Genomic DNA, 26,403 nt, shown 5'->3' with positions numbered 1-26,403 from the left:
CAGAAATGTCAGTGAAAAAATAAACGGGAAAAAAAAATGAACCAAAGTCACTGAATCAAAATACAGCTTAACTAGACATGACCAACACTCTCAGTGCAAGGAAACAGCTTGCTTTCTCATTGGCTAGTAGGAAAGGACTCTTTTATTTCATAAACAATCATGTACAGTCTTATAAAAAAAAGCAGAAGCCATCTGCTGGTTGTTAGAACTAAAATTTGAATTCAACTACTATAAGATGCAGCCACACGCAATGTGTGCACAATGTGTGTGCTGCAGGATTCTCTCTCCATGAGCTTATTTCATCGAGATGTCCTCCAAGGGCGATCCTTCCATCACTCAAGTAAGATGCTTTATATGATGTGGATACAAGAGGGACATTAACTCCCAAGGTTAACTATCACCCCAGAGCAGGTACAGTAAAATTGCAGACTAGAGTATTGCCAAAAGGTATTTATTTATAACAACAGTTCTTGGGGTAGATATGGATTACTCTGGTCAATCTGAGGAAATATTAACAAAAACATCTACCATATTAAACGTTAAAAAAATAACTGTCCCTCGCAGAAACGGTCCTCCTGTCAGGGAGAGCTCTGCCCTAGTGGAGTGTCGACTCGTGACTGCAGCTGCACAACAATGGTCTTCATCATGTCACTCAACTGTTCATGCATCAGGACCAGCTGGCGAGCCGACAGACTGCCCAGCTCCTCCTCAGTCAGGCGCGTTCCTAGAGCTTGGACCTCAGTCATGATGTCCACTGGCTTTGCATCAACAGCTGGAACTGGTACTTCAGCCACATCTTGAGGGGAAATTAAGAGAATCGATTAACATGTTGTTTGACACAGACTTTTATACTGCAGCAAAATGTATGACTTTCACATCCAATAAATGTGTATCCAAACATTTTAGTTGCAGGAAACGCAAAAAAAACCTTTGTTAATCAAATTTTAAAGCCAAAGTTTTGTCCCATTTTAGGACTGCACAAATAAACATCTCACTATAAAAGTTTTCATTGCTGTCTGCCTCTGCCAAGACCAAGAGCAGGAGTTTTCCCTGCAGCTCACGTGCGAGAGCTCATTTGCTTCAGTGCCAAGGAAGAGCTCACCTGTTGCAGTCTTCTCCTCACTACTGACAGGAGCCTCTTTCTCTTCTGGTTCAGAGGTCATTTTCTCCGTTTCATCAAAGCCTTTCAGATCATCACTGCTTACCTTTCGCTCCAAACAAAAAGAAAAGTTAATCATGCCCAAGCATAAACACAGCAATTTACAACTGCGCACACTTCCTAGTAGTTTTCATGTCCACTGCGATGATAAAATATTAATAAGCCCAAGATGAAGCCTTGAACAAAGCTATTATTTTCCAGTGCTTGGAACTGGAAGACAGTACAAGCAACTTCCTCAAAGAAAAAGATTCTGAGTGTTTATAATTAGTAGTTTAGCATCTTAAGATCATTAATCTTTTAAATTAAAAAAAACATCCCAAGTCTTCATTCCAGGGCTAAATGTTAATAGCTGAAAAGAGAACAAAGAAAACACAATGTTTCGGCTGTGAAGAAGAAGGAACATTGTGTTTTCTTTCTGCTCTTTTACTTCTTCCTTTGCAGCCTGTGCATGCTGATGCAGCTACCCACGTAAATGTTAACAGTCCACAAAAAGCTACACAATAAATGCATAAAAATAATACCAGACCCCATGGAATATCAATCCAGGAATGCTTAGTTTTGCATTTTACATATAGAGTGATGCTTTATTGCTTATCCATTTGATTTTATTAATGCAGACCCAGTTAGTTGGGAATTTGCAGTGTCCTACCTGTTGCTCGTGATACATTTTAAGTGCTTTCTTCACATTGGACAGCTTTGGTGAGCGTATGGGGAGCGATTTGATTTCTGAAGGTGTGAGAGCACTTAAATCACCCACTGTCTTGATATTCTTCGCTCGAACGAGCTGACCAAATCCACGCTGCCTGAAGATGAAAAATGAAGCATTCGATAAAAGGCCCTGCTTTTCTCACACTAGCAGACTTCTGCAATTAATAAACAAAAGTAGCACAACAAGATGGTCATAAACACAACCAGTTGCTCACACTGATCTACTGAACAGGCTTATTATAAATTTTAGATTTTTAGGTTTCAAATCAAAACTTGCACACAACAACCAAGATATTCCAGGCAGGTTTTATTAGTTGAACAGTACAAGACTGTAAGACTACTTTTGTAGGTTGCACAACATGCAAAATTGCAAAGTCTACATTCCAATTTCCTACAACACGATCTGTTATGACTCAACAGTAGAGACAATGTTTTGGACTGTATTCATACATTGTAATCTGTAAATTAATTTCAGTTGTAAGCAACTGCAGTTGGGTGAAGTGTACATAACCACCTGTGCTGCACATTAAACTCAACAATCAAGCAATGTGTGAGGAATTATTCACAAGCTTTCATTGGAGACCATGCAATTTTATTTCCATGCATTTAGAAAAAGGTTAAAATGTGTATGCTTAGCTGCATGCGTTCTTTTGCTGGGCAGTACAGCACAGTCCTATATTCATGAGGGTGTTGTGTAAGACCCTCGTGAACGTTTACATTTGTGAATAACCCTGCACCTTATAATAAGCGCTTACTTAATAACCCCATGTTTAGCTTTCCTTAAGGTATGTAAGGTAAGGTAAGGCACCTTAAGGTACAGCCTCACCCTGCAAAATCTATTTTGTGCATCACAACCCACCTCTGTCTCCGTTTTCTGTTGCTTGCAAATAATGGAACCCAGAAATGTTAAATCCACGCGTGTTGACACCATACTGAATATTAAATCTCACAAGAAACACGTCTGCTATTCCAGCTCAATATGTTGAAAATGTTAACATACATTAACTCTTCACTTCACTCACCACATATTAGAAGTAAGCTGTGGCAGGACAGCCTCCACTGGTGCCGTACAGCTGACTAAAGCCGGAAAGACGCAGTCCTTGGGGATGGGCTTTGGTTCCTTTCCCATTTCTGATATCTGGAACAAAGATGCCGAAGGCAGGGAATCGAATGGGCTTCATACCACAAAGCTGATAAAATCAGCTGAGAAATCGGTCACGCAGCTCAGGAGTTTACGGCATTCCCAGCTCCTAAACCATTCTCTCCACCCGAGAGGGACCAGCATACGAGAACTTCTTTAATTTATTCATCTGACTGACAAGTACAAAATGTTTAACCATTTGGTAGACTGTGCCGTTTCAAATAAATCAACTGAAGATTTGACCTGCTTAAAAGTGATCCACAGTTAGGTTCTCCATCATGCAAACATTTTGTGCCAGTTTGTATAAATGTAAGGAGCACTTGCTTCTAAATGACAGGGTAATGAGTAACAAAACCATGACCAACATCCTCAAATAAATCACATTTCCTCTTGCGTCTTTCCAGTCACCCTCTAGCAAGCAAATGAGCTCAATATACCAAACGGACTCCTCTCATTTGTAACTGTTCTGTATGTGAGGAGAAACGCAACCTCAAAGTACACAAACCACCAAAAGAAACCACTCAAAACTGCAGCCTTCACAAATTATAATTACAAAACACATTAATTCTTTCATTGCATACATGAGAGTCACAACATAGTGAATTTGGAGTTTTGGGGGATTCTGCTCCATCCCTCTCAGAGATCCTGGCATTTCACTGCCTATTCAGCCCTAAAAGTAATACACTGTCCCAGTTTAAACAAATATTCAACCTCAGTTCAAGAGTGACGAGCAGGACATCCACATTAACTGTCACGTTCATATCGAGCAAGAAAACCACGACACAGGCAGGTTAAGGACATGCGCTGCTTGCGGCAATGCTGTCATGTGAGGACAACAGATCTGAAAACAGATCAGCAGGCAGGACCCATGGAGCAGATCATCGCTGCACCTTGCAGTCAATCTCTACAAGTGGAGTTGTGACTAAGCTCTCCAGCCCACACCACCCACTTGGACCTCCCCATCAATTAGTCTGAAGCGCACAACAGGCAAAACATTCGTCTTTATTACATTCGGGTTCTCCTGAGCTGTTGCTCCGATATACAGATGGCACAAGGGAACTGTTCACCTAATGGGCACGGCATATTGCTTTGTGTTTTTCTTGATTTTCACCTGTGCCCAAGCAACTCTCACTAATGAAGCGATTGAGTTCTTGATGAAGTTAGTTAATTGCAACAAGATCAATCAAAATGATCAAAATGTTCAGACCAAAATCTGTGTAGAAAAACAGGCATGCAAAAGTTGCTCTAAAGCTTAGAGCTTTCCACATATTTTCTAAAAGTTCAATTGTTGCCTTGTAAAAGTACCAAGATTCATTTATTTTAAATGCCTACTTTTCTATGTTGTCACAATACTTTAAACTCAACAACATCTCCCAGTTCAAAAATTCTAATCAATGTTCCAAGTGCTAAAGTGGTTGTATTGTTTAGTTTAAAAGCAGGTGGCACACTAAAATCCAGTTAATAGTAATACACTGCCCTTTCGTCAGCATTATCTAGATATTTCAACTGGATTCACATTTCATAACGAACAGAGCTTGAGCTTTCTAGGAGAAGCAGAGAAACACACTGACTTGCGTGCAGTTAACCAGTGATGTAAAAGCCTCTTGCATCACATACCAGGCACTTCTTCGAGCTCTTGAATCCTGGACTATGTAGGCTGCGGGGGCTCAGGCTCAATAGAGCCTTTGTTGGAGTAGTCACAAACTGCAACAGCAAGAAGATGACAACACTTAAAGCTGCAGCCAAACAAGTCAAAAGAGGAAGTACAAGATTGTTGCACCATTTAAACGTCCTGTCATCCCACTTGATATTAATTGGAAAATACATCAAGTATCCATGTTAATTATGGATACCTTTTGCTGTGTGGCAGATGATAACGCAGAGGAAGTGCTGTTTCTGGATCGTGGGGAGCTGCTTGACGTCCTGATGACCGGGCTACGACGATCGATATCATCAGCCAGCTCTTGCTGATGAATTGGGTTGGCAAAAGACACGCGCCGAGTCTGCAGCCACAGAGACACAGCGATTTAGAGTACCGCCTGAAGCTCGACAACTATTCACAGGACTTAAACATCCTCTACCGCTCTCCAAGTTCTCTTACATCACCAATGATCGAACAAATTTGCTATTAAAGCACCTCTGAAACTAAGAGGACACCAACAGCACCTCTTTTTTTTTGTAAATCAGATGGATGCCGACATTACCTTGTGGAGTGGGGAGGGAGTATCATCTTCCAGGGTCCTCTTCTGCCCTTTCTTGAGGATACTTGTGGAAGGAGACGCAGTAGGAGACCAAAAGCCACGCGGCTTTGCACTGGTGGGGCTCTGACCCACCTCATGTTCTGCAACAGCAGCGTTACAATCCTTCTGCTTGGGTGGGGAATCTAAACATGTGGTTTCCAAAGTCTGCTTAGACACTGAGAACAGTTCAATTAGTCCCTCGTCAACAGTAGCATTGTTTAGAGGGACTTCAGCAGCTTCCATGCAGTTAGACTCCAGCATTTCCTCCCTTTCCTCTTCTAGTTTCTTCTGATCCTGGGGACCCACACCACCATCTTCACACACGGAGAGCTCTGGCTCTTCCGGCGTCTGTTCAGTCTGCCGGCAATCTGGGTGCTCTTCGTCTCCCTGCTTGCCAGACACTTCTTCCACTAGGGTTTCTTTACTGTCTGGCTTGGCCTCGTCAACCACTTCTGCACCTTGGTGTTCAGCCGGCTCCTCACAGCTTTCATTTCCAGGGACCGAGGATTCCACGCTCTCTTGTTCCTTCAATCCCTCCGGTGTGACCCTGTCCGACTTCTCTTCCGATTCACTCACCGAATTCAGGTCATCCGTGGATGTCGCACATAACACTGGACCATTAGAACACAGTGGGGAACTCACGTCACTGGGCTCAAACACGCTATTATCAGAGCTTAAAACTTCTTCCCCACGGGGCGTGCCATCAAGACTTGAGGCCCCGTTTTCAGAAATAAGCTTATCACCCTCCAAAGAAGTCTTATTCTTTTCAGCCAGTTCTGACTCTTCCTTTTCTAACTTTTGTGCATACCCCTGCCGCAGGGCCGCCACCATCCTGCAGTTGCAGCTCTTGAACCGCTTGCGCCCGCGGGCTCGCTTGCCATGAGAGCACACGTGCAGGAGCGGGCGCTTCCCCGCACTTTGAGAGGCATTCGAGAGCTCGGCAGAACAATTCTCTACTGGGGGCTTTGCGCTCTTGCTTTCATCTCTTAAGGAAACTTCATTTTCCAAACCGGAAGCCTTCACAGATGTTTCGGCATCAAAAGCCGCCGTTACATTATCCGTTTTATTAGCCTGTTCTTCAGAAATCTCCTCTGGCTCAGCCTGGATGGAAGACTCACAAGCCGTGCTGGTGTCAGTAGAAATCTCTGGACCAGAGGCTTGTAAGAGACTTGTGTTCTGTTTTTCCAATTCGCTGCTAATGTCCATTTTTTCAGATTCCACCGAACCTCTTCCCGTTTGTTCGTTTTTGGGCGGGCCCTCCGTCACCTGAGCGTCTACACGTTTGCTAGGCTTGCCTCTTTTTGAGGTCTTTCGGTCTTTAAGGCTTTCTTCCCGACTCTCCGAACCATCCGACTCAGAGTTCTCAATACTGGACAGTAGGCCCTGGGAGGATCTCCTCGTCCTGTACCTGCCCCGTCCCTGGGAAGACTCTTGAGTCCCATCCTCTGCTTCGCCCCCTTGCGAGGCTTCAGCCTCCGCAACAGCGCTTGAGCCGGTTCTCCTCCTCACCCTCTCCTCCCCTTCTGGAGTTGCCTTATTCTTCTTGGCAGTGTGAACCTGCGACCGAGTTTCCATTTGACTGGAAACGGACGAAGAGCCCTTCTGCTCCTCACTTCGACCTACCACAACCTCGGCAGATTTTCTTTCCAGAGACTTGCTTTCCTTACCCTTCAAGTTCCTCTTGTTCAGTTTGTCTTTGCCGTTTCTCTCTGGGCTTTCTGAGGTTTCCCCAGGGCGTACAGGCCTACTTCGACGTCTCGAAGAGCGCCTGGGTTCGCTCGGGCTGGACAGGGTCTGAGATGACTGGGTCTCTACCTGCTGCTCTTCAGAATCCTCCGTGGGAGGGGTGTTCTCCTTGGACTCTGCAGAAGGAGCTTCATCTTTACCATCTTCTTCGCTGCCTGAACGTACCTCTTCAGCCACCGAACTCGCCCCATCTGATCTGATCGGCTCAGTCTGCGTATCAGGAATACACTCGTCTTCGTCCTCCTCCTCGGTAGCCACGCTGGGACTGATTCCAGGATGCTCTGCTTCAGGCTTCTCTTCCTCCTTCTCCGTCACATCCTCCTGTGCTTTCTCGCGCTTCGAGCAATCGTGATGTTGGCTGCCATTTTCTTCTAGAGAAGCTTCCTCTTCCACATCGGGACAGGGGCTTTGCTCCGGGGTCTGGTCTTCCGTTTGAGTCTCCGTGTCCTCCTGGCTGTCAGACTTTGCGACCCCAGAAACTGGCGATCCTGTGAAAGTGCCATCCTGAGCAGGACTGGATGTCTTTCCTTGTGAATTATACTTCTCCAGCGTAATGAATGATTGGCGACGGCTTGCAGTTTTTTGGGGTGTCGCCGACACAATTTCAGAAGAGACTGAGCTGCTGCTGACATTGGCGCTGGTCTCCTCTGTCTCCATGGCGCTCTCCTCCCCTGTGGCTTTACACCCCAGTGTAAGGGCTGCCGATTTCAATGGTCCCACTTCAGACTGGGAACCTTTTTCAGCTGCTTCCTCTTCAGCCGTTTCCATTTCAGCAGGCACACTGCTGTCGTCCTTATCTACCTCTGGGTCCAATTTGTGCACGGCAGGGACTTCTTCAGCTTCCATTTTTTCCTCCTGAACCTTAAAAAAAAAATGAAACAAATCAGACACCTTGTTAAAAAACATTAAAAACGGGCGACTCATGGTTTTACATGACCAAATGTTGTTTTTTTTTTAATAAAAGTAACAGTCTGTTACAATGTACAGTTTCAGACTCTAAAATGAGAGCTACGACGTCAGCAGCAGTGGGGTGCAGTTGTAAGGGCATGGCAGGGCCCAGGACACACCACAGGAAGTCTATGGGTTCAGATTCCAGATGATACACTGCTAAAACATAAATCCCTTTAAAGAAAGGCAACAAATATTTTCGTAATCCTTCAGGGCATGGAACGGCACAGAATCATCCGGTACGCAATGACTAGCCATTCCCTGGTGCAGCAGAATACGCTGATTTTGTGGAGTTTGGGGGGTTAGAAGACATTCAAAGATGACTGCAGAAATGTCATGCATCAATACAAGTATTGGAAAACAACTGCATAATGTTATCGAAAAGCACATCTGATTTCACTCAAAGATCGTATTCCCCATAATTCCCTTAAGCAGTAAAATGTTTGGATGCAGCTCACTGCAAATTTGAAACCAATTTGAAACTGAGCTTGAAAGTGAAATGTGAGCTGAGTAAACTATATTACCAGTGGTATTTGTTTAAGTATCAAAACATTAGTGCAATGACACAAAATCAAAATCGAGATTACCTCACAATTCACTTCCTGTCCTGGAGCATCTTCAGCCTTCTCATTAGTAGTCTTATTATCCCTTTTAAAACAAATAAAAAGATCAGTAAAGAGGGATAATATTGGGAAAAGAAATCAACTGAGTTACAGTAAAACTTCACTTACACTGAATCCTCTTGGCTCTGACTGTATTGAGAGAACAATGTCGTATCTTGAGAGGCATCAAGATTGTTGTACATGACTGGAATATCAACTCTGTAAAAAACATAACAGAAATACCCTGTTTAATCTCAATTTATTTTTTAATAAGTTTAAATATTGGTATCTTCTGGAACCAATACTGTGTCTCTCTAACTAAATTCGGAATGAATTAAGAACGGATCTGAATTCAACAGAACAACATTTTTAAATGAACAACAGTGCGATTTGCTTATTACACCTAGACTATAGATTTTGCAATACGGGTACCTTTCTTCAGTGGAAACTTAAACAAACGTCCACAAACCATTTGAACATTTCTAAAGGACACTCAAATATTTTAGCATTTACCACTGTTCCTTTTTCTTCTAGGTTTTGAAAACTCAAACAACTGCCATACATGCACACACACACACTCGCATGTCAGCTGTTGGGTGGAATCAAGTCAATTCCCTGCCCTCCACAGGAAACCACCCAAGACACGTGGAGGTGTCCGAACCTTTTTGTCCTCAGAACCTCCTTCTGGTGTTCCGTCAGCACCCGTTCCTTGGGCTCAGGGGGGATAAACACAAAATCCACCGACTTCTCCTCTTCCAGTAGGAACTCTCTACGGGGGATCTTGGGAGATCCAAAATCCAGCTTCACCTGTAAATCAAACCCAACCCTATATGAAGTTGGATATAGATATACAATTTCCTAATGCTTCTGGTACAACTTCAGGCAGGGTAGACTAAGAACCTTTTCTCCTATGACAGAAATCCTATTCTGTTGCTTATATGCTTCAGTTATACTCGAATGCACAAGACTTGCTTGAACAGTAAGCAAAAACAATGAATGTAAAAAAAAAAGGTCATCCTACAGCCACGGGTTTCGATGACGAGGCAGCACTCTCCTTCAGGTCAGCTGCTCTTGTGAGCATCGAGTCCCTCTTGCCCACAGCTTTCACTTCCACGCCACTGATTTTTGTGTCCAGCTGGGAACTCTGCAAAGACCACAGCAGAAGACACCGTCACGCACTGAGCTTTCCCTTGCAAACTGAAATGAACCTCAACTGGCAAAGTGCGCATCCAACTCCAAGTCATTTAGCTTCTCATGAGGTGTCACGGAACACAAAGGCTGCAAAAGCATTTTCAACCTTCAAATAGCATCTTAATTGGTTTAGTTTAGGTTTCTTTTGATGGGTGCTCATCGACAAACTAGCTTAATAAATATTTACTCAAGTAATTTTCAATAAGAGTGAAAATTTTCAAAGAGAGAGACTTACAGAATCTGAATCCTGTGTGCTGAATTCATCATCTACTTCCACGGCTTCAAAGCCAGGGAGAATAATGGGAATCTTTTGCTTTACCTGGCTCAGAACACTCCTGCAAGTAACAAGCAGAGAGGTCGGGACTGCAGTATTATGATAAAAAAGACTCACTTTTCATTATAGGCATTATGCTGCCAACATCCTGATGAGAAAAATTAAATAAACCTGCTTTACAGGACTGTTTAGACAGGACACAAGTAAGAGCACTCCATTGAGAAAAAAACTATTCATACAGCAATAAGAGCTACAGAGAAAGCCCCATGTATTATATTATTATTACTATTCTAATGCTCAACCACGTGATTGATGGAGCGAGGCGAGCAACCATCACTTCGATACTTCTAGTGTCTAGAACAGCCGCCAGAGAGCGTGTGATTACTGATCTGGAGCTCCTAGAGCCGATCGCAAGCGTGTTGTTTCAGCTCGTTTTTCGTTAGTCACTAGCGTTTCCCGCCTTCGTAGGCCCTAGGCACTGTGCCTACAGTGCCTAATGGGAAATCCAGCATTGTGCGTGAGACATCATAAGCTTTATAGTTTCACCCTCCATGAATCCCCTATCGGTCAGAACAGGTGTCACAGGTGTCAGCACGTACCTGAGCTGCTGAGGATACTGCAACGTGGGCACCTTGGCAAACGTGGAATTCCAGAACTGGGCTACCTGGTGGCGCACCTGTTTGCTTTTGTGAAGGAACACAACACTTAACCAGGGAGCCAGCTGTGCCAGAAGTTCATCGTCATAAGCCATGGTGTAGCGAGTCTGCAAGCAGGTCAGAATCTCTCCCAGCAGCTTCTCGAGCTTTATAAGAAAGCAGAGGGAAGATTAATCGATATCACTTTTAGAGCCCATCTTGAATAAAGGTGCATTTCAAATAGTATCAAGTCACATGGCAGGTTTGCAGACGTTTTAGATTTTGATACAATGCACATTTTAAGTAGGATCATCATTAAAAATGATCCAGTTTTATTTTACATAAAACTGTTCATTTGACTGACAGGAAGCAATAAATCAACAATAGTATGAAACACTGACCTTGAGTCCAAGGCTGGAATAAAACTTTGGCACATCATTTTGAGTCCTAAATTAAATTAATAAAAGGAAAACAAACAAATAAATAAAGCAGCAAAATTCTAGAACCCTGGCTTAAGCAAAGCAAAACAACAACACAAAAAAGGGCAAGAGAAAACTGTTCTTCCCCACTCCCAGCCTCCTCGCGCGGGGGTGGGCTTACTTGGCGCTCTGCTCGTAGAAGACGGCGAGGGGAGCGACGAGCCGGGACAGCGCCTCACGGATGGCGGCGGGCAGCGACAGGCCGCCGAAGAGCGAGGAGAGGACGCTGGCGAGGCCGGCGGCAGCGGCCGGGGCGTCTTCGGGACCCGGCTGCTGCGGCGGGGGGGGGAGAGACCGCAGGCAGCGCTCCAGCAGCGTCAGGAAGGCGCTCAGGTTCCCCAGGGGCCGGCTCTTCTTCCGCGTCCAGCTCAGCGGCGTGTGAGGGGCTGCACCAGGCGAGACAAAACCACACTCTCCCTCAGCGTCTGCCCGCGTACTATTCCTGCCCACCGGCCGGGGAATCGACTTCCACAAGCCTCGTTAGGACAAAGAAATATCTCCACCTTCAGCTGCCGGGGGTGCGAGACACCCTGTGGTCAGTCTCTTCGTTACACAGTGGGTGCAAACGAAGAGTTAAACTGAATTTATGCGATTTATGGATTCATATTCTGAACCCCGTCCCCGGCCTATTTTCCTTTCCACGTACGGTGGTGAAAATATTAAACGTCAGACTCACATTTGGTTTTCTGTTGAAACTTGGGGGTGTAAGGCGAGAAGTCCACGCATTCGATAATGACCGCTAAAATGTTAACGACCGCTTCCAGCGTCGAAGGGTTCTGAAATATAACAGAAAAACACGAACGCCGTTTTTGCAGACTTTTTCTTACAAGTCATCTTTTCATTGCGAGTTTTCCTCGGAGCCACTATAAGCAGCATCACTTATAGACCGTCAGTTTCAGTTTTATCCTTGCATTAATGTCTCTAGGTGTTTGATCTGCTGTTTTTCATTCAAACACACACCTCAAGGTAATTGCTCTACCTTTTAATCCCACATTAATCCACACTGGATATAATATTTTACGCTAGCATAATGAAAGTTCGGGAGGGATAAAGACAGCCCAGTTCAATCAGAGACTCACAATCACTCCCAAGGTCACTTCCTCACCTAAGACAAGATAAATTCTATAATTGATCCCCTTCTCTCCCTCACATACGCCTTTCTGCATCTAACCTCCACCTCTGCAGCTGTCCCTGGGACACTCCTCCCTCTGCAGGGGGGTCCCAGCCTCATCGTCCTCTGGCCTGGATGTCGGCCCTCAGCCAAGTGGGTTAAGCCAAATTTTACTACACCGGTAAAATACATGCTGTTGCTAGTTCTGCGGTTCTTCTGCCAGGAAAGTGAACCACGATCATCAAGCTTCACGAGATAAAGAATTTGCCAGCCTTCCTGGTCTGTTTACCTGCACAACATCCTTTCGTCACCTTTTTTTAATCAGTTATTAACTTTTGATCAGGAGGTCCTCGAACAGTCTTCGTGCTGGAGGATGACCGTTCTGGTTACTGCCAGCCGTCATGTTCCGACACTCACCGAAAGAGCCTCTTTTTCCAGCCCTGACGCCATCTTAGTGCAAAGCTCCTCGCAGCAAACATTCTCCTCCACCGTGGCCACCAGAGCTGAGCAGCGAGCAAACGTCCTGTAGAGCTCAGACCAGGTCCGCAAAAGGGATTTCATTGTCATCTAAGGAACACGTTTACAGCAATGAAATTAAAGCACCACTGAGGGGCTCCAGTTCTGCTTCTGGATAAGTAGCAGTCGCCACTTCAAACTGACCGTGTTGCATGGGAGAAGAGCACAGCAGAAAACCTGCGCAGTGCACAACATTAAACACTACAAGTGGCTCAGAGAGGGCACAGTACTGCTGTTTACGGAACAGTGCACTACTGAAAAAAAGAACAAAAATAAAGAATGCTCTTCATGATTTGGAGGCAACAAAATGGTTTAGAAACCATCTTTAAAGATTCAAATGTTTTCGAAGCTGGAAGTGAAGTTTAACAATAATGATGATGATCATGATCAGGGTGCGTCATATGACATGGGAGAAGAAAAACTAAACCACCCCAGCTTCACGGTCCTGACACGTACCTGTGGGAATCCCTTCACAGACAGGAGATGAGTGATGGGCAGCATCAGGGCGCTGTGCACAGCAGTGAAGTTGTGTTCCAGAGCATCCCCTTGGTTCACTTCATTGGTCTGAGGCCAGAATCACAGTGATACCGCCTTGATTAGAAACCACCCATCCCCTTGGTTCAGAAGATGTCTGAATGCATTCTAGTTCATTAAAATACATGCAAAGTATAGCCGTAGACTTCCCATTAATTATGTAATACCTGCTCACCAGTTCAACCCTTCCTGAAGTTGAAGTCTATTATAAATACTTCTTTTTTTGCTCATACATTCTTAATTATACAGCATTGAACTGTTTAAATAACAGTGCATTTTGGAATGTTTTTTACTGACTCTCATCCATACAGATTCAAAGACTAACTGACACTTCTGATTAGAGTGCAATTTTACTTTTAGTGTACTTCTGTCGAGAAGCCAGAGAAGGAAAAAAAAAGTTAGGAGAATATTCTTTTTCCACATTCATCCCTGCAGCAAAGGAATCTGAAGAAATGAAAATCCAGGATGTGTGAATCTGGAACATGGACCAGTGAGACCAAGCATTCTGCCAACATGCCAACCGCCTGAAGTCCTTACCTGCATGATGCTTTGAGTCAGAGGGGTGACTATGATGCTCCACATCCTCCAGAGATGCTCTTTGTTAGTCATCCGATCGGCACTGCGGTGGACAACGCTCAAGACCGATTCGCTGAACGCCAGTGGAGACGTGGGGCCAGAGAAACCAGAGCTGACCAGGGTCTCCAAGCAGAGGAAAAACCTGAAGACAGAGAATAGAAATGGCGTCATCCAAGTCAAAATGTGGACAGTCATATACCGAAAAGGGCCAAAAGTCTTAATTAGCCCTTTAAATAACATTTTCGGACGGGACAACACTGACAACTGGACACGCAGAAAGCAAGTATCTTGACTGGGAAAGATTTTGATCTAGAAGGTCATTTTGGATGAAAATCATTTCAGGCTGAGATTGGAAAAGCCATGACTTTTATTCCAGTGTGACAACCAAGAATAAGGCGCCAAATATAAATGCAAAACAAAGATCACACTCCCAAATAATTTTAAGTATGACTACTTTCTCTGCAGTGAATGTATTCATTCAGATCTTTACATTTAGAGATATTAGAGCTATTACAAGACTGTCCATCATCTAAAAAGTCAACAAAACCCTATCAAAAATTTTAGATGACTGGATGTGGATGTGTCCCTTTTGTTTCTAACAATAAGTAGCTTTAAAAATATTAAACAGGCAAACTTGGAGGGGATATTATCTGCGATGATGTTTTATTCTGCCTTTTCAAAATTAATCACAAACATAAGCAGTCAAGATGGATACATTTAAAATGAAACCCCACCTCTCATCTGTTAAGCAGGATCCTAGCAAGCTATTGTGATAGAAGAGGAGAATCAGGAACAGTGCAGGAGTTCCCTAAGAAAGGGAAGACAATTCCATTAAGCATGCTTAAATATTAATGCTTAAGTCAGGCGCAAAATGAAAAAAAAAATATTACTAAAGCTTTCATTTCCTCCTGCAATACATCATTCATTAAGAGCAATACACTACACTGCTCTAAACTCAGTTTACACCAGATTGCAGCTTTATAGCCGTCAGAAGAGAAAACAGGTTCCAGTGCCCTCCTCAGTGTCAGTTGCATGCAGCTGTATTCAGGTGTGCTGAATATTAGCTTCGTGGAGGGGCGTACACACGCATACAATTCCAACTCACTCAAGAATATACAAGTATACTTCAGGCAATATTCTCTCCGTGCAGTCATGACCTTATGCAATCAAAAAAAAAAACTTCAAAGGAACATGACAGTCACAAAGTCATTCAGCCCATCTTGCCCATGTAATAGAAACAATCGATCCAAGGATCACATCATGTTTCTTGAAACATAACTTTAACAACAACAAGGCTGAGTGCTTTGATCATTACTCCTAGATTATTTTGTAATATACAGTAGCAATCCATGTGCAACTACTACTACTAAAATACTTACATTATATATCGATTCAGAAACACTTACATTTAAAACATCCATATTGGCTACCTGGTAGGCTGGTGACCCCAATATTTTCTGAGGGATTCCTTTCACTGTGGCTTCAAGAAGACCCTGAGAGGAAACAAGAAGTACAGTCCATCACAGCTGCAATCTCAATATCTCAAATTAAACATCTACCAGCACATGTCTGCATTTACACTACCAACAACCAAGCCCCAAAGCCTCCCGAAGCCTGCTTTCAACGTGAAAGAAATGTATAACCAGCGTTAATACTAAAACACGCTTCACTTCCATCAGCCTGTTTGGCTAATGCTGTACAATGTCAGGCGTTACACGGGTTTCCACCAAGCGTCGGAGAAGTGAGAACAAGGTGAAACACGGTCTTACCAGGATTCGATGAGCAGGAAGTGCTTCTGAGCTCACGATAGACTGCAAGGCTTGCAACAGCAGGGTCAAAGCCTCCGAGCCTTGTCTCTCCTTCTTACTGCCGGCTGCAATTGCAAATTCGGGGATTCAGCAGGAAGCCATTACTGCCCACAGAAAGCTTTACATTGCAAAGACTGGACTGCATATGCAGCTTTTAGGAAAAAGGTACTTAAACAGCAATACTGACTTGTATTAAAAAGAGGAGTCGACTTTCTATTAAGGTGCAAAGTAGTAACCTTTACCTACTTTGGTACGAAGTATAATGAGAGAAGGGCTTTTGACCTATTTCATACACTTCCTGCACTGATGTGACGGCAAGATCCAAACAGCTTTCCCCTAAATATATTTTAGTTTACACAGCTGTTGAATTGTGAGGATAAAATATTCTGTTATCACTAATTAAAACAGCAGGATCAATCACCATGACTATGACACATAAACAGAACAATGCAAGACTCTTACAAGACAGCTGAACATAATTATCACAGTGGTTTTAGTGTTGGAACAACTCTGCGAAACTCCTGACCTTAGGAAATTGGTTTCATTAGATATTGAAGTTACTTTATTCAAGCTTATCTGCCCCGCTAACGACCCGCTTGTTAACTGCAGTGATTGCTAAAGGAGCAAAATGCCTACCGGTCTCCACTGCTGCCGTCACAAATCCAATCAAATACTTCCAGATAAGAATGAGCAAGGAATCTGAATGAAAAACAGACAAAAAAACAGTTCAGCAAAGACCTGATTAAGAATACTATTAAAATACAGTTTGTACTCCTATAGCAATGGATTTAATTAGATACAAGAGATACAATGGGCAGAGAAAGAATGGTTACAAATGTTTGTCAGCTTTGACAAAAAGCACTGTGGAAATGGAAATGATGTTTTGCAAAACCTTGCAATCTAGCTGGCAAACGCAAACAGGTTTTACTGCTGCTGGAACAAAACCGATTCAAGTTCGAGACGGAGCTGACCTGGAGCCTCCTTTCCAATGGCAACAAAGCCATCCTTCACAGCACTGATGATTACACCTGAGTGCTTGCAGAAAAACGAAGGGCTGGCAAGTAGTGGATGCGTTAGAGGTTCTGAAAAAAAAAAGTTACAAAGACTTATAGAGATTCAGTCATTCTTGGATAAAGCAGCAAATATGTCCATGAACAATTAGGATGCACACACTGGAAGTTGCCAAAAATATCCAACCGAACAAGAATATAAACCAGTATTGACAAATTACCCGAATAAGTGAAAAGCATATGGGACGCAAAGGCCTGACATCCTAAGGTAAGCCAGTCCTGTATGGATACACAATGTCGCCACCAAACTACACGCCCACACGCACACACAGATCTTCCTTCCATCAATGCATCTCTCTCAGGACTCATTTTCACCAACCAGACCTGAACCAGGCCTGTTCGGTTCACTTAAGAGCGATGCAGGGGAGGGGAGACACAAACAAGGCCAGCGTCTAACCCAGGCTGAGCTGGAGCTTCTCCCGCGCGGCTACCGCCTGCACCTCGGGCCCCAGCAGGAAGTGCAGCAGCATCTCCAGGCCGAGCAGCTGGATGGAGGGGTAAGCCGGCAGCAGGTGCACGCTGCTGCTCAGCGTCATCCGGGGCGTAGCGGCGGAGCCCGGGAAGGAGTGAGGGCCTGGGGAGGACACGGCGAGGCACCGTCAAGGCACGGACGGCACACCGCAAAAACGCGACAAAGCTGCACTCTTATAATAATAATAATAATAATAATAATAATAATAATATAATAAACTTTATTTTATATAGCACCTTTAAAGGTGGCTTCTCAAAGCGCTTTACAGGATGACAATAACAATAAATAAGAAGAGTATAACAATAAATAAGGAGAATACACAAGATAAGACACAATTACAATATACAGAGGAGACCGCGGATGGTGGTACTAAGAAGAGCAGAGGGGTGAAGAATGGAACCAGTTCAGTAAAGGCTTTTCTGAAGAAGAGGGTTTTGAGCCTGGATTTGAAGGAGTTTAGAGAAGGTGACTCTCTGATATCCTTGGGCAGTACTCTTCAGTACTCTTACCGTACTGACGGCGCTGTATGTATTGTATTGTTGTATTATTTCGTTACACTGTGCTGTGCCGACTGCGCTCAGCTGCTGTTGCACTGCAATTTCCCTCGCGGGATCAATAGAGTATCAATCTTAAAGGCTGCCCAGATAAGATCCGAGTATGAGATTCGCTGAAGAGGCGGCGGCGTCAGGAGCCGTGGGAATATCGGAGTTTGGCACATTACCCGTTTTCGGCGTCGTCTGACCAACAGTGCTATTGGGGTTCGACGCATTTCTCGCAGGAGTTGCAGGAGACGGCAGAACGGAGTCACTACTTATTGTGCTCTGGACCAAAGGAACCCCCACCTTACAAGAAGAATGACAAATTAATATATATATATTCTTGTCAGAGCACAACTATAGACAGGCGAAATGTAACATTGAACACATTCATAACCTCTTTCACAATACTTCAACAAAACAGTGAGCCACGACTTGCATTCCAATCCTTTTGGCTTCAGAAATCCTGACCACATTCTCAAACGCAAGACTAAAGTGAGCTCAAGTTTAAGGAAATTTGAGGTAATAGACACTGTTGAAGTAGCCTTTATCTAGACGAGCTAGACTGCAAGACTTGCACTCCAGTATTAATCTGTTGCAATCTTCAGGGGCCAAGAGATGAGTAAAACATGCTATAAAAATGACTCTCACCTGTTCAAAGTTAGTAGAAAGATGTGGTCCTAGCTTCACCACCAAATACCACCACACTTCCAGTTTAGTTAGTGTCAGAGCTTCAGTCTTCACTTGGATAGAGCTGAGGGGCTGCATCAGTAACTTCAGACGTTTGGCACTACACAGGATGTCTTCATAAGGGATAACCCAAAAGGAGAAGTCAACAAGGCGAAAAGCAGGTTAGAAACAATGAAAGGAAATCTCTTGCTCTCATTTTCCAGCTTATCATTTGAATACCACCAAGAGGGCTCTGGAATTTTCAAGCGTCACGTTACTACGTTGTTCTGCGAACAGAGGGCAAACAAAATCTCCAACAGACCTGGATTCAGGGCGAAGTTATCAATCAAGCTTTTCCAGGCAATGAAGGCGATTTTCTTCACGACCGGGGAGCTGCTCCGGAAGCCCAGCTCTTCCAGGTGCAAGAGGGCATTGATGAAAGGCCCACCGCGGTGCAGAGACTGGACCGGGAACACGAGGAGCGACATGAGCACGCAGACTAACAGACACATGCCCTCCCGGCTGATTTAGCCCTTGTGCAGTGGTGTCCGTCTTCCTGTTCCACTACTATTCCACTACTACTATGAGGAGCTGGAGATATACACGCCAGCAACATCCTACTAGGCTATCGGACCGTCTACGCCTGCAGCTGTTCAGTGTGACCTTTCACCTTGGAACACACTACTGTGCATGCCCGTTGTGGTAGTACACCGTATTTCTAAAAATCTACGTTGTCAAAGCGTTAGAAAGAGGATACGGTTTAAACTGCTCTTGAATTATCTCATCTACGTAGTATTCCATGAACTTACCCTTCCCAGCAACCTGACGAATAAGGGCCAGAGCTTCAGCACGTTGCTCTCGTTTTTGGACAGAAACAATTTCTGCAATTCTGGTATCAGCTTCTAGATACACAACAAGAAGTGTTTCAGGAACAGGTAATGACAGAACAAAAACAGAGCTAGTCTACCACCGCGAAGGGATTTTTAAATGCTTTATTTTTCACAAAAATTAGTTTTAATTAATTATAATGAAAAAGGTTCGAAACAACACATATACCAAACGTAATAAAAGCACATACAAGAGAAAGGAAGAAAAAAAATGCCACTATGCTCGGATGAAAGGGTTCAGAAATGACTGATAACTGAGGTCCACACTTGTGAAGTAGCCCATAAATTAAGGTGTGTGTGTTGGGACTGAAAACTGATTAAGGAGTACAGATAAGGGGCGAATACTCAAACGGTGGTAATATAATTAACGGAGTATGAATGTGGAGCAGGAATCTGTACTAAAACTACAGCTACTCTTAATTTAATTTGCGTCAATGACCTAGATTCCTGAACAGTTAGTCAGTTAAGCAAGGTTGCAGATGAAATCAAATGTGTAGCAGCTGTAAATGAAATTCCAAAGGTTTTTCATAAAATTCAAGACTAGACACACACCCAGCAGACAACACTATCATGAACAACTGCAAGATTTTGCGTGCTGCTAGTCAAGATAAATACAGCATGAGAAATGCCGAGCTATAAGAGGCTATAAATAAAGAATTTATGTTAATGTTAACATCTGCAATACATCAAAATACAATATGGGGGTAAAACAGGCTAACAAAGATCTAGTTTTTGGGATATAAACACCAATTAAAGGTGGGAAATGTAAACCAACTGTATAACAAACTAGCAAGTATAACCCTAGCTTAGAACACTATGCACAATTTTAGTCCCCACATTATAGAAAATACCTGATACAGGTATTCAAAACCCTCACAGAATGAGGAAAGAAACACAAACCAGGGGGACACGGCAGAAACTATGCAAAAGTACATTTAAAACTGGAAACAGAAGGCACTTCTTGACCCAGGTTTTGGGAGCATGCAACAAGCTACCTGGACAACAACCTGGCTTATTTCAAGAGACGCCTGGATGACATCCTCAGATCAATTACCAGACAGGCAAGATGGACCGAAAAGTCTACCTTTCCTAGTCACCTCTTGTATTCTTCACTGAGGTTTTTTTCTGGACCCAGCACTAGGCACATGACCGGGGCTCCCCTCAGACTAACACCTCTCCCTGCTGCAGCACACAGACCACTGTAATCGCATCACTGGTACTCACGCTGGCCATGAGGGGCTCTGCAATGGCAGCCACCTCCTGCTGCTTCTCGACCAGAAGCGGCATGCCCATCTCCAGGGCAGCAGCCGCCCGCAGGCGCACCTTGGACGCCGAGTGGACCACTAGGGGAACCACCAGCTTGGCCCACCTGACCGCGCCCTCGCCCATCTGAACTGGAGCCTGCTCCAGCAGCCTGCAACCGAGAGAAAGCCCATGATGCCCAAGGGTCAAACAGGATTGGCTCTGCTTGGCATCGCCCCTTTGCCAACAGACTGCACACAAAGCACAGTGTACTCCTGCAGCAGAACTTGTCCACACACCTGTGCACAGGTGTAACAAATACAGGACATACTAAAATGGAGCCAACAGAAGGGTGGAAAGAAGAGGGACTAAAAGGTGAAATACAGAAATATTTGCAAACCAATTAGCCTTTTTGCTGAATATCAGCTTTTGAGCAACTAGTGGGGTAAGACGGATTTTTACCTTATAATAACGTTCAGAGCTTCATGTTCCACTACAGCAGACTGTATGTCTTCCCTGGCTCGCACTGCTTCTAGCGTTTTTAGAATTTCAGGCACCTGTGGAGCAAAAAAAAGTACCTGTATGATCATACTGTACTTCAAAACGCCTATGCGTGTTCACCTTGATCTCATTTACAGTGACAGGAACTCTTACAGCTCAGGATTTGCTCTTGAACAGTCAGGCTTTCACTGTTCAACAGTTTACTGAAAATGGTTGTGAATCCCAAGAAATTCATTTCCAACAACAACGCAAAAAGCATAAAACTGAATACCTAATATTAACATTTAAAATTTTCAATAAAGTTTTTAAAGGCCATCTAGAAGTAAAGAAAGTTGCTACAATTCAATACTGATCAATATAAATTCTGTAAAACATTTGTAGCTCTTCTGAATATAACCAAGGCCCTTCTGGACAGAGAGGTTACAAAGCACTAATATTACAGATGAGTGCACAGTCCTGAGAAGACTGGTAAGCTATAACATCCCTGTAAAACAAAAATTGGACACTGCCAATAATTTTCTAATTGTAAGATCCACAGAACTTGAAATTACCAAAACGTAATCATCTCAGCTTGTGGACACAAACTGACTTATTGTAGAGGTAAGGAGGGTTAATGCACTCCTCCAGGATGCTCAGTCTCAAGCCATCGTCACCTAGAAATGATATGAGCTCTATCTACACTGCCAAGCACAAGCTCACGGGTGCCCATCAAGTCCCAGGGCCTGATATGAAGAGGCACACCTCTGGCTTAGACCTCCCCTCAACCCCAGTGACACTGAGCCACAGCTTGGGGAGCCCTAGTTTGGACTTGTCAAATGGCACAGCACGGGATCGAACAAGCAGCACCACAAATGGTGCTCAAATCTTTACGCTTGAGCCTCTGCAGCTCGAATCACTGTGGGGATCAGCCAGGCGATTCAATTCTATGTCTCAGTGTCAATCCGCACACGAATGCGGTAAATCCTGATAACACTCGTCTCTGCTCAGCACATCTGTTACACCAACCTTTTGGCCAATTAGTTCCGGGGAGAAGTTCTGTTTCGAAATCACCCAAAGCGCTCTCGTGCATATGTTCTTATCGGCTGATTTGATAGCGATAGAGTTGAGTGCCAAAAGGAGTTCTTCGGCTTTGCTTTCTGCAAAAAGAAACCCATCACATGAGTACACTTAAAAACATTTCCAGGGAAGAACAAGAAGTTTGCGCAAAGGGCTGTATGAAAGTGGCCGCAGGTTCACTGAGAAAGGCGATGCCCGACGGCGTGTGGCGAGATCTCGGCCGCGATGGGGCGGGTACCTGGGATGCCAGAGACGACGCTGCTGTGAAACACACAGTAACCCAAAGCCTGCAGTGCTGCTTGGCAGAGCTCCGTATTCCGACTCAAAATGTGCCCCTTTCAAGAGAGACAAAAAGAACACACATGTTTGCACACACATCATTTGAGAAACCGGTACAGCTAATTTACTAGCCACCTGATTTTCTTCCATGCAAAACTGACTGACTTTGTAAGTGCTTTTGAAATTGTGTGACAGAAAACCTAACAAGAGTAAGAGCAACCGTTATACGGGTTTTTGTTTATACGAGATGCAGTACTTCCTACCTGATTTTTCATTCAGCAAACAGATTTTCACTCTTAGGAACTGGGCTCTCGTAAAGCATTGCAGAGAGCATCTTCTTGGATGGGGAATTTACCTTTTATATTACATTTTAACCTTTTTTTTTTAATAAGAAAAGGTTCTCTGCGTTAAGTGCATATAGTACAGGATAGTACCTAATGTTTATACATTTGCTAACAACTAAAAAGATTAACTACTGTATCATTAATGAGCAGTAGTGTTGTTTTCCTACCTATTGTTTATGCATCGGCTAATGACTTTAAGCATGTTACTCATAAGTAATCAGGAAAGTAAGTTTCCATACTTAGCTACTGTTCTGTATTTAAGGTGAAGTTTAGGTGTTTAAGGGAATGTTTTTGAGTTGTGGGACCAATGGGAGATTATAATTTAATTACGTAATGGGAATTAAATTTGCTACATGAGTATTCACCTTATGAGTGAATTAAGCTCGTATAAAAAGGGATTGTTGTATTTCAGCTATTTAAAACCAAAGAGTGAAGCCAGACAGACTTGCCCTGGGCCCTTCCTACTGACATATTAAATCATTCGTGTAATGTTTTATGAGGGTACAGGACATTTTTTAATGTTTTATCAGGAAAAAGCCATAATACACTTACGTTAAAAGAAACAGAATTAAAAAAAAATCAAATATTTTCAGCCATGATGTAGCACACCTGGTCAGGCTTAAAACAGACTACACTGTTTGAACAGTTACTGCCAGAACCTGGCTCAAGGGTCTGTGCTCTGTGCATCCATACAGCTGAAGAAAATTCTCACCTTTAATACCTCACTAAGCCGTGAAACGTCTTTTAAAACTGCAGGAATAAACTGTCGTCCATCTTCTCCACTGAGACGGCTGCAAGGAAAACGAAAGAGTCTGGATTTGGAGCTCTCCAGCTTTCTACGAGTGTGCACAGTAGAATCCTGCTCTTAAACACATACTTAATAAAGTCTTTTACATCAAAATACAGGACCTTAAAAAAGCCAGAAAAAGGTAAATGAACACTTATCAGCACCAACGGTGTTAAAATAAGGCTCAATGAAAATGTGACCGTTCTTTACAAAACCTTAATGCCAGCACACCCACCCCACTGATTATCTGGGTCTAACAGCCATGCGTCTTTGCCAGCACAGCTATTAAAAATTCAGGCACATGAGCAATGGAACATATCTGGACTTGCAACAAGTTAAACACTGTCTTCCTCTGCATCATGACACTATACTCCTTAGCGTGACGATGACTGACGATTAGCAGTGTCAGCCATTTTAAACGTGATGATTGGCAACGAATGGTCAAGCACAAAACATTTTCCATTTGCTCTTCCCTACAGGGGCCTTAACACCTACTTCGCAATAGTCAGGTAGGCGTCCGTCTGCTCTGTCGGAGGAACAGAGGAATCCTCCAAGCACTCAAGCAGGGGGATCAGGCTGGAGCTATTGGGGTGAACGGTCGCCATCATCCTTGTAGCACCTCGCTCGCTGTCAAACAAAGATCAACGGGGCATTATTAACACATCTGCAGCCACATCAGGCCAACCAGAAACCCAAACAGAAAAAATAAAAGACGTGACACTGCCCAGCGAACCATTATCAATTAAGAGGTAAGCTCCAGCAGATCTGGTAAAGTGTGTATATTTCAAGCCGTTTATGAAATTCACAGTACTGTCCAGCCTAGCCTCTCTGAGAGGAACAGGGCACTACACAAAACCCCATAAATGGAAATGATACGGCTGAGCTCTTTCAATTCACCTCAGTCCAACCCAAATAAGTCTGCAGATATATCAGCTGAGATCAATTAGCTGCGAAAGTAAAAACAAGGTAGACTAGCCAAATGGCCTTCTCTCTTTGCACATTTTGTGTTGTTATGAAGAAGGTACACGGCAGTTTTCCTGCAATGCAGGGCTTTTTCTCTTCAATGTCAGACCCATAAAAGCCATTCAGCGATACTGCTGTGGGGAAGACAAAAATAAAATCAGGCAACATTCTGTACAGCCGAAACAAAACCTTCAAGCCCTGTTTCTTTCTGGCAGATCACAGGGCTCCAGAGAGAAGAAAGATCCATCAAAAGCTCTGTCATTTACAGCACAAGTGACAGCAAAACCTTGAGTAAACCAGAAGACATGCTTTCTGGGCTGCAATCTCCAATCTAATGCGAAATCCAATTCTGTTTCAGGCTAATAAATTACTGGGCCCTGCAGGTTCGCCTGCTGAAATTCCTGTTTGTTTAAAGTGGATTACTGCGTTAGCTATCAGTAACTATCATCTCCACCCCATATGAAAAGCTGTAATTCTTTCCAAGTTAATGAAGATACATGGACTTCTCTACACATTGATATTAGCATTTCGGCTTTTCTTAGATAAGAATGTTTGGATAGTAAACAGAAAAAAAGTGACATAAAATCGATAGACCACTGGTATTTTCCAAAACAATAATAATAATAATAATAATAATACTGAATGCTAGAGCCATTTTTAGATCCATTTTTTACGGAATAATAAAAAGCTGGCATTTAAAACGTGACAGAACACGAGAAACGTTTCTGTGCCTCCATCGACGGGTCCAGCTCCACACTGTAACATTTCAACTTTTGCAAGTGGAAATCGCAACACAACCTTCACTCCCAAATGGAAAAAAAAAATCGCAGCAACAAATTATAACTGAGACACGACACTGTCAAGTCCGGGCAGGAATCGTGTCGTGGTCATCAGACGGGTATTACTTTCACAGGAGGAAATTCAACTCACAATGCTCACAAGTCGATGCTTTTTTTTTTTTAAATTTCGCCAGACACTACAGAATAAAATCCCCGAAACGGTTTGATCAGCTCTGTGCATCGCCATTTAAAAACTGCAACCAAACCGTTAAAAAAAAAACACATAAAAACACACACAGACACAACTCCCTTACCTCAGCTATTCCGACGTAAACGTGCCGACAAAATATTAAATACACCATGAAGGATTAAAAAAAAAAAAAAAGTTCCTCAATATTTCTGCTTTAAAAAACACTCCTATACAACACACGTAGGCATCAGACTTTTTTTTTTTTTCCTCCTCCTGACCTCCCCGCGAAAACGCTGGCGCCAAACTCCACAGCGCACGCCGGCGGACCCCTCACCTTTCACCCCACGTACCGCAGCCCCGCCCCCCGGCGAAGACTGCGGCGGACACGCACAGGAGCGCTTGGTGCTCCGGAGACGCACGCCGTGTTTGAACGCCGAGGGAATACTGTGGCGATATTAATTACCGATAGCGCGTTGCAACTCTTGCAGTGCGGTGCCGGTTTATATCCCGGACAGCTGGACCAGAAGTCTAAATGCCGCTTTCTGACTAGCCAAACAAGACGCACTCAAAACGCTCCCCGAGAGCTTTTACCTGCTGTCGCAACCTAAAGCACAAAATAGACCCTGTTGATACCGAGAGTTAGAAAAGAGGTTTTTTGTTTTTTTTTTAAAGGAGCACACTTGTTTGATTCTCTCTCCGCACCCCCCACCCCAGGCCGTCTAATTAATAATGCATAAGCAAGATGAATATGAATGACTGAAAAGGACCGGTCTGTTTAAAGTCACGTTTCTGCTTGCTGTCGGACGTATCGACGTATCGATAAAAAGTTGACATCTCCCTCCCGTGTTAAAAGAGTTTAAGTCCTGTAATAGAGACGTGGCTGGCCGTCACAGATGTACTGAGGGAAACGGCGTTTTATTCATATTGCAAAGGTAATAACTTAAGGTCCATAAGCCCTTC

At 43.7% G+C, this 26,403-nt stretch overlaps 1 protein-coding gene across 2 annotated transcripts; it reads right to left on the bottom strand.

The window, feature by feature from the left end:
- Window positions 1–126: 126 nt before the first annotated feature.
- Window positions 127–25,702, bottom strand: rif1 (replication timing regulatory factor 1). Of its 2 annotated transcripts, none has more exons than XM_088931434.1 (36): window positions 25,568–25,702; window positions 24,007–24,138; window positions 23,437–23,515; window positions 22,340–22,436; window positions 22,051–22,181; window positions 21,007–21,101; window positions 20,527–20,716; window positions 19,225–19,317; window positions 18,738–18,876; window positions 18,398–18,549; window positions 17,932–18,052; window positions 17,136–17,312; window positions 16,640–16,750; window positions 16,305–16,367; window positions 15,630–15,733; window positions 15,267–15,353; window positions 14,595–14,668; window positions 13,822–14,002; window positions 13,207–13,314; window positions 12,652–12,801; window positions 11,800–11,899; window positions 11,245–11,509; window positions 11,046–11,091; window positions 10,609–10,811; window positions 9,971–10,070; window positions 9,566–9,688; window positions 9,206–9,351; window positions 8,674–8,763; window positions 8,530–8,590; window positions 5,213–7,855; window positions 4,862–5,011; window positions 4,626–4,712; window positions 2,890–3,005; window positions 1,809–1,962; window positions 1,103–1,211; window positions 127–796 (listed from the first exon to the last, which is right to left on the bottom strand). In XM_088931434.1, exons 2-36 carry the CDS (start codon window positions 24,117–24,119, stop codon window positions 579–581), a joined length of 6,876 nt encoding a protein of 2,291 aa, XP_088787560.1. In that variant the 5' UTR covers window positions 24,120–24,138; window positions 25,568–25,702; the 3' UTR covers window positions 127–578. The 2 variants fall into 2 exon arrangements, with proteins under 2 accessions (XP_088787560.1, XP_088787561.1); XM_088931435.1 differs by having other exon boundaries at window positions 1,103–1,205.
- Window positions 25,703–26,403: the final 701 nt, after the last annotated feature.

This window comes from Atractosteus spatula, chromosome 13 (assembly GCF_055471065.1).
Source record: "Atractosteus spatula isolate fAtrSpa1 chromosome 13, fAtrSpa1.hap1, whole genome shotgun sequence".
NCBI lineage: Eukaryota > Metazoa > Chordata > Actinopteri > Semionotiformes > Lepisosteidae > Atractosteus > Atractosteus spatula.
This window is presented reverse-complemented; position numbering and strand designations above follow the sequence as displayed.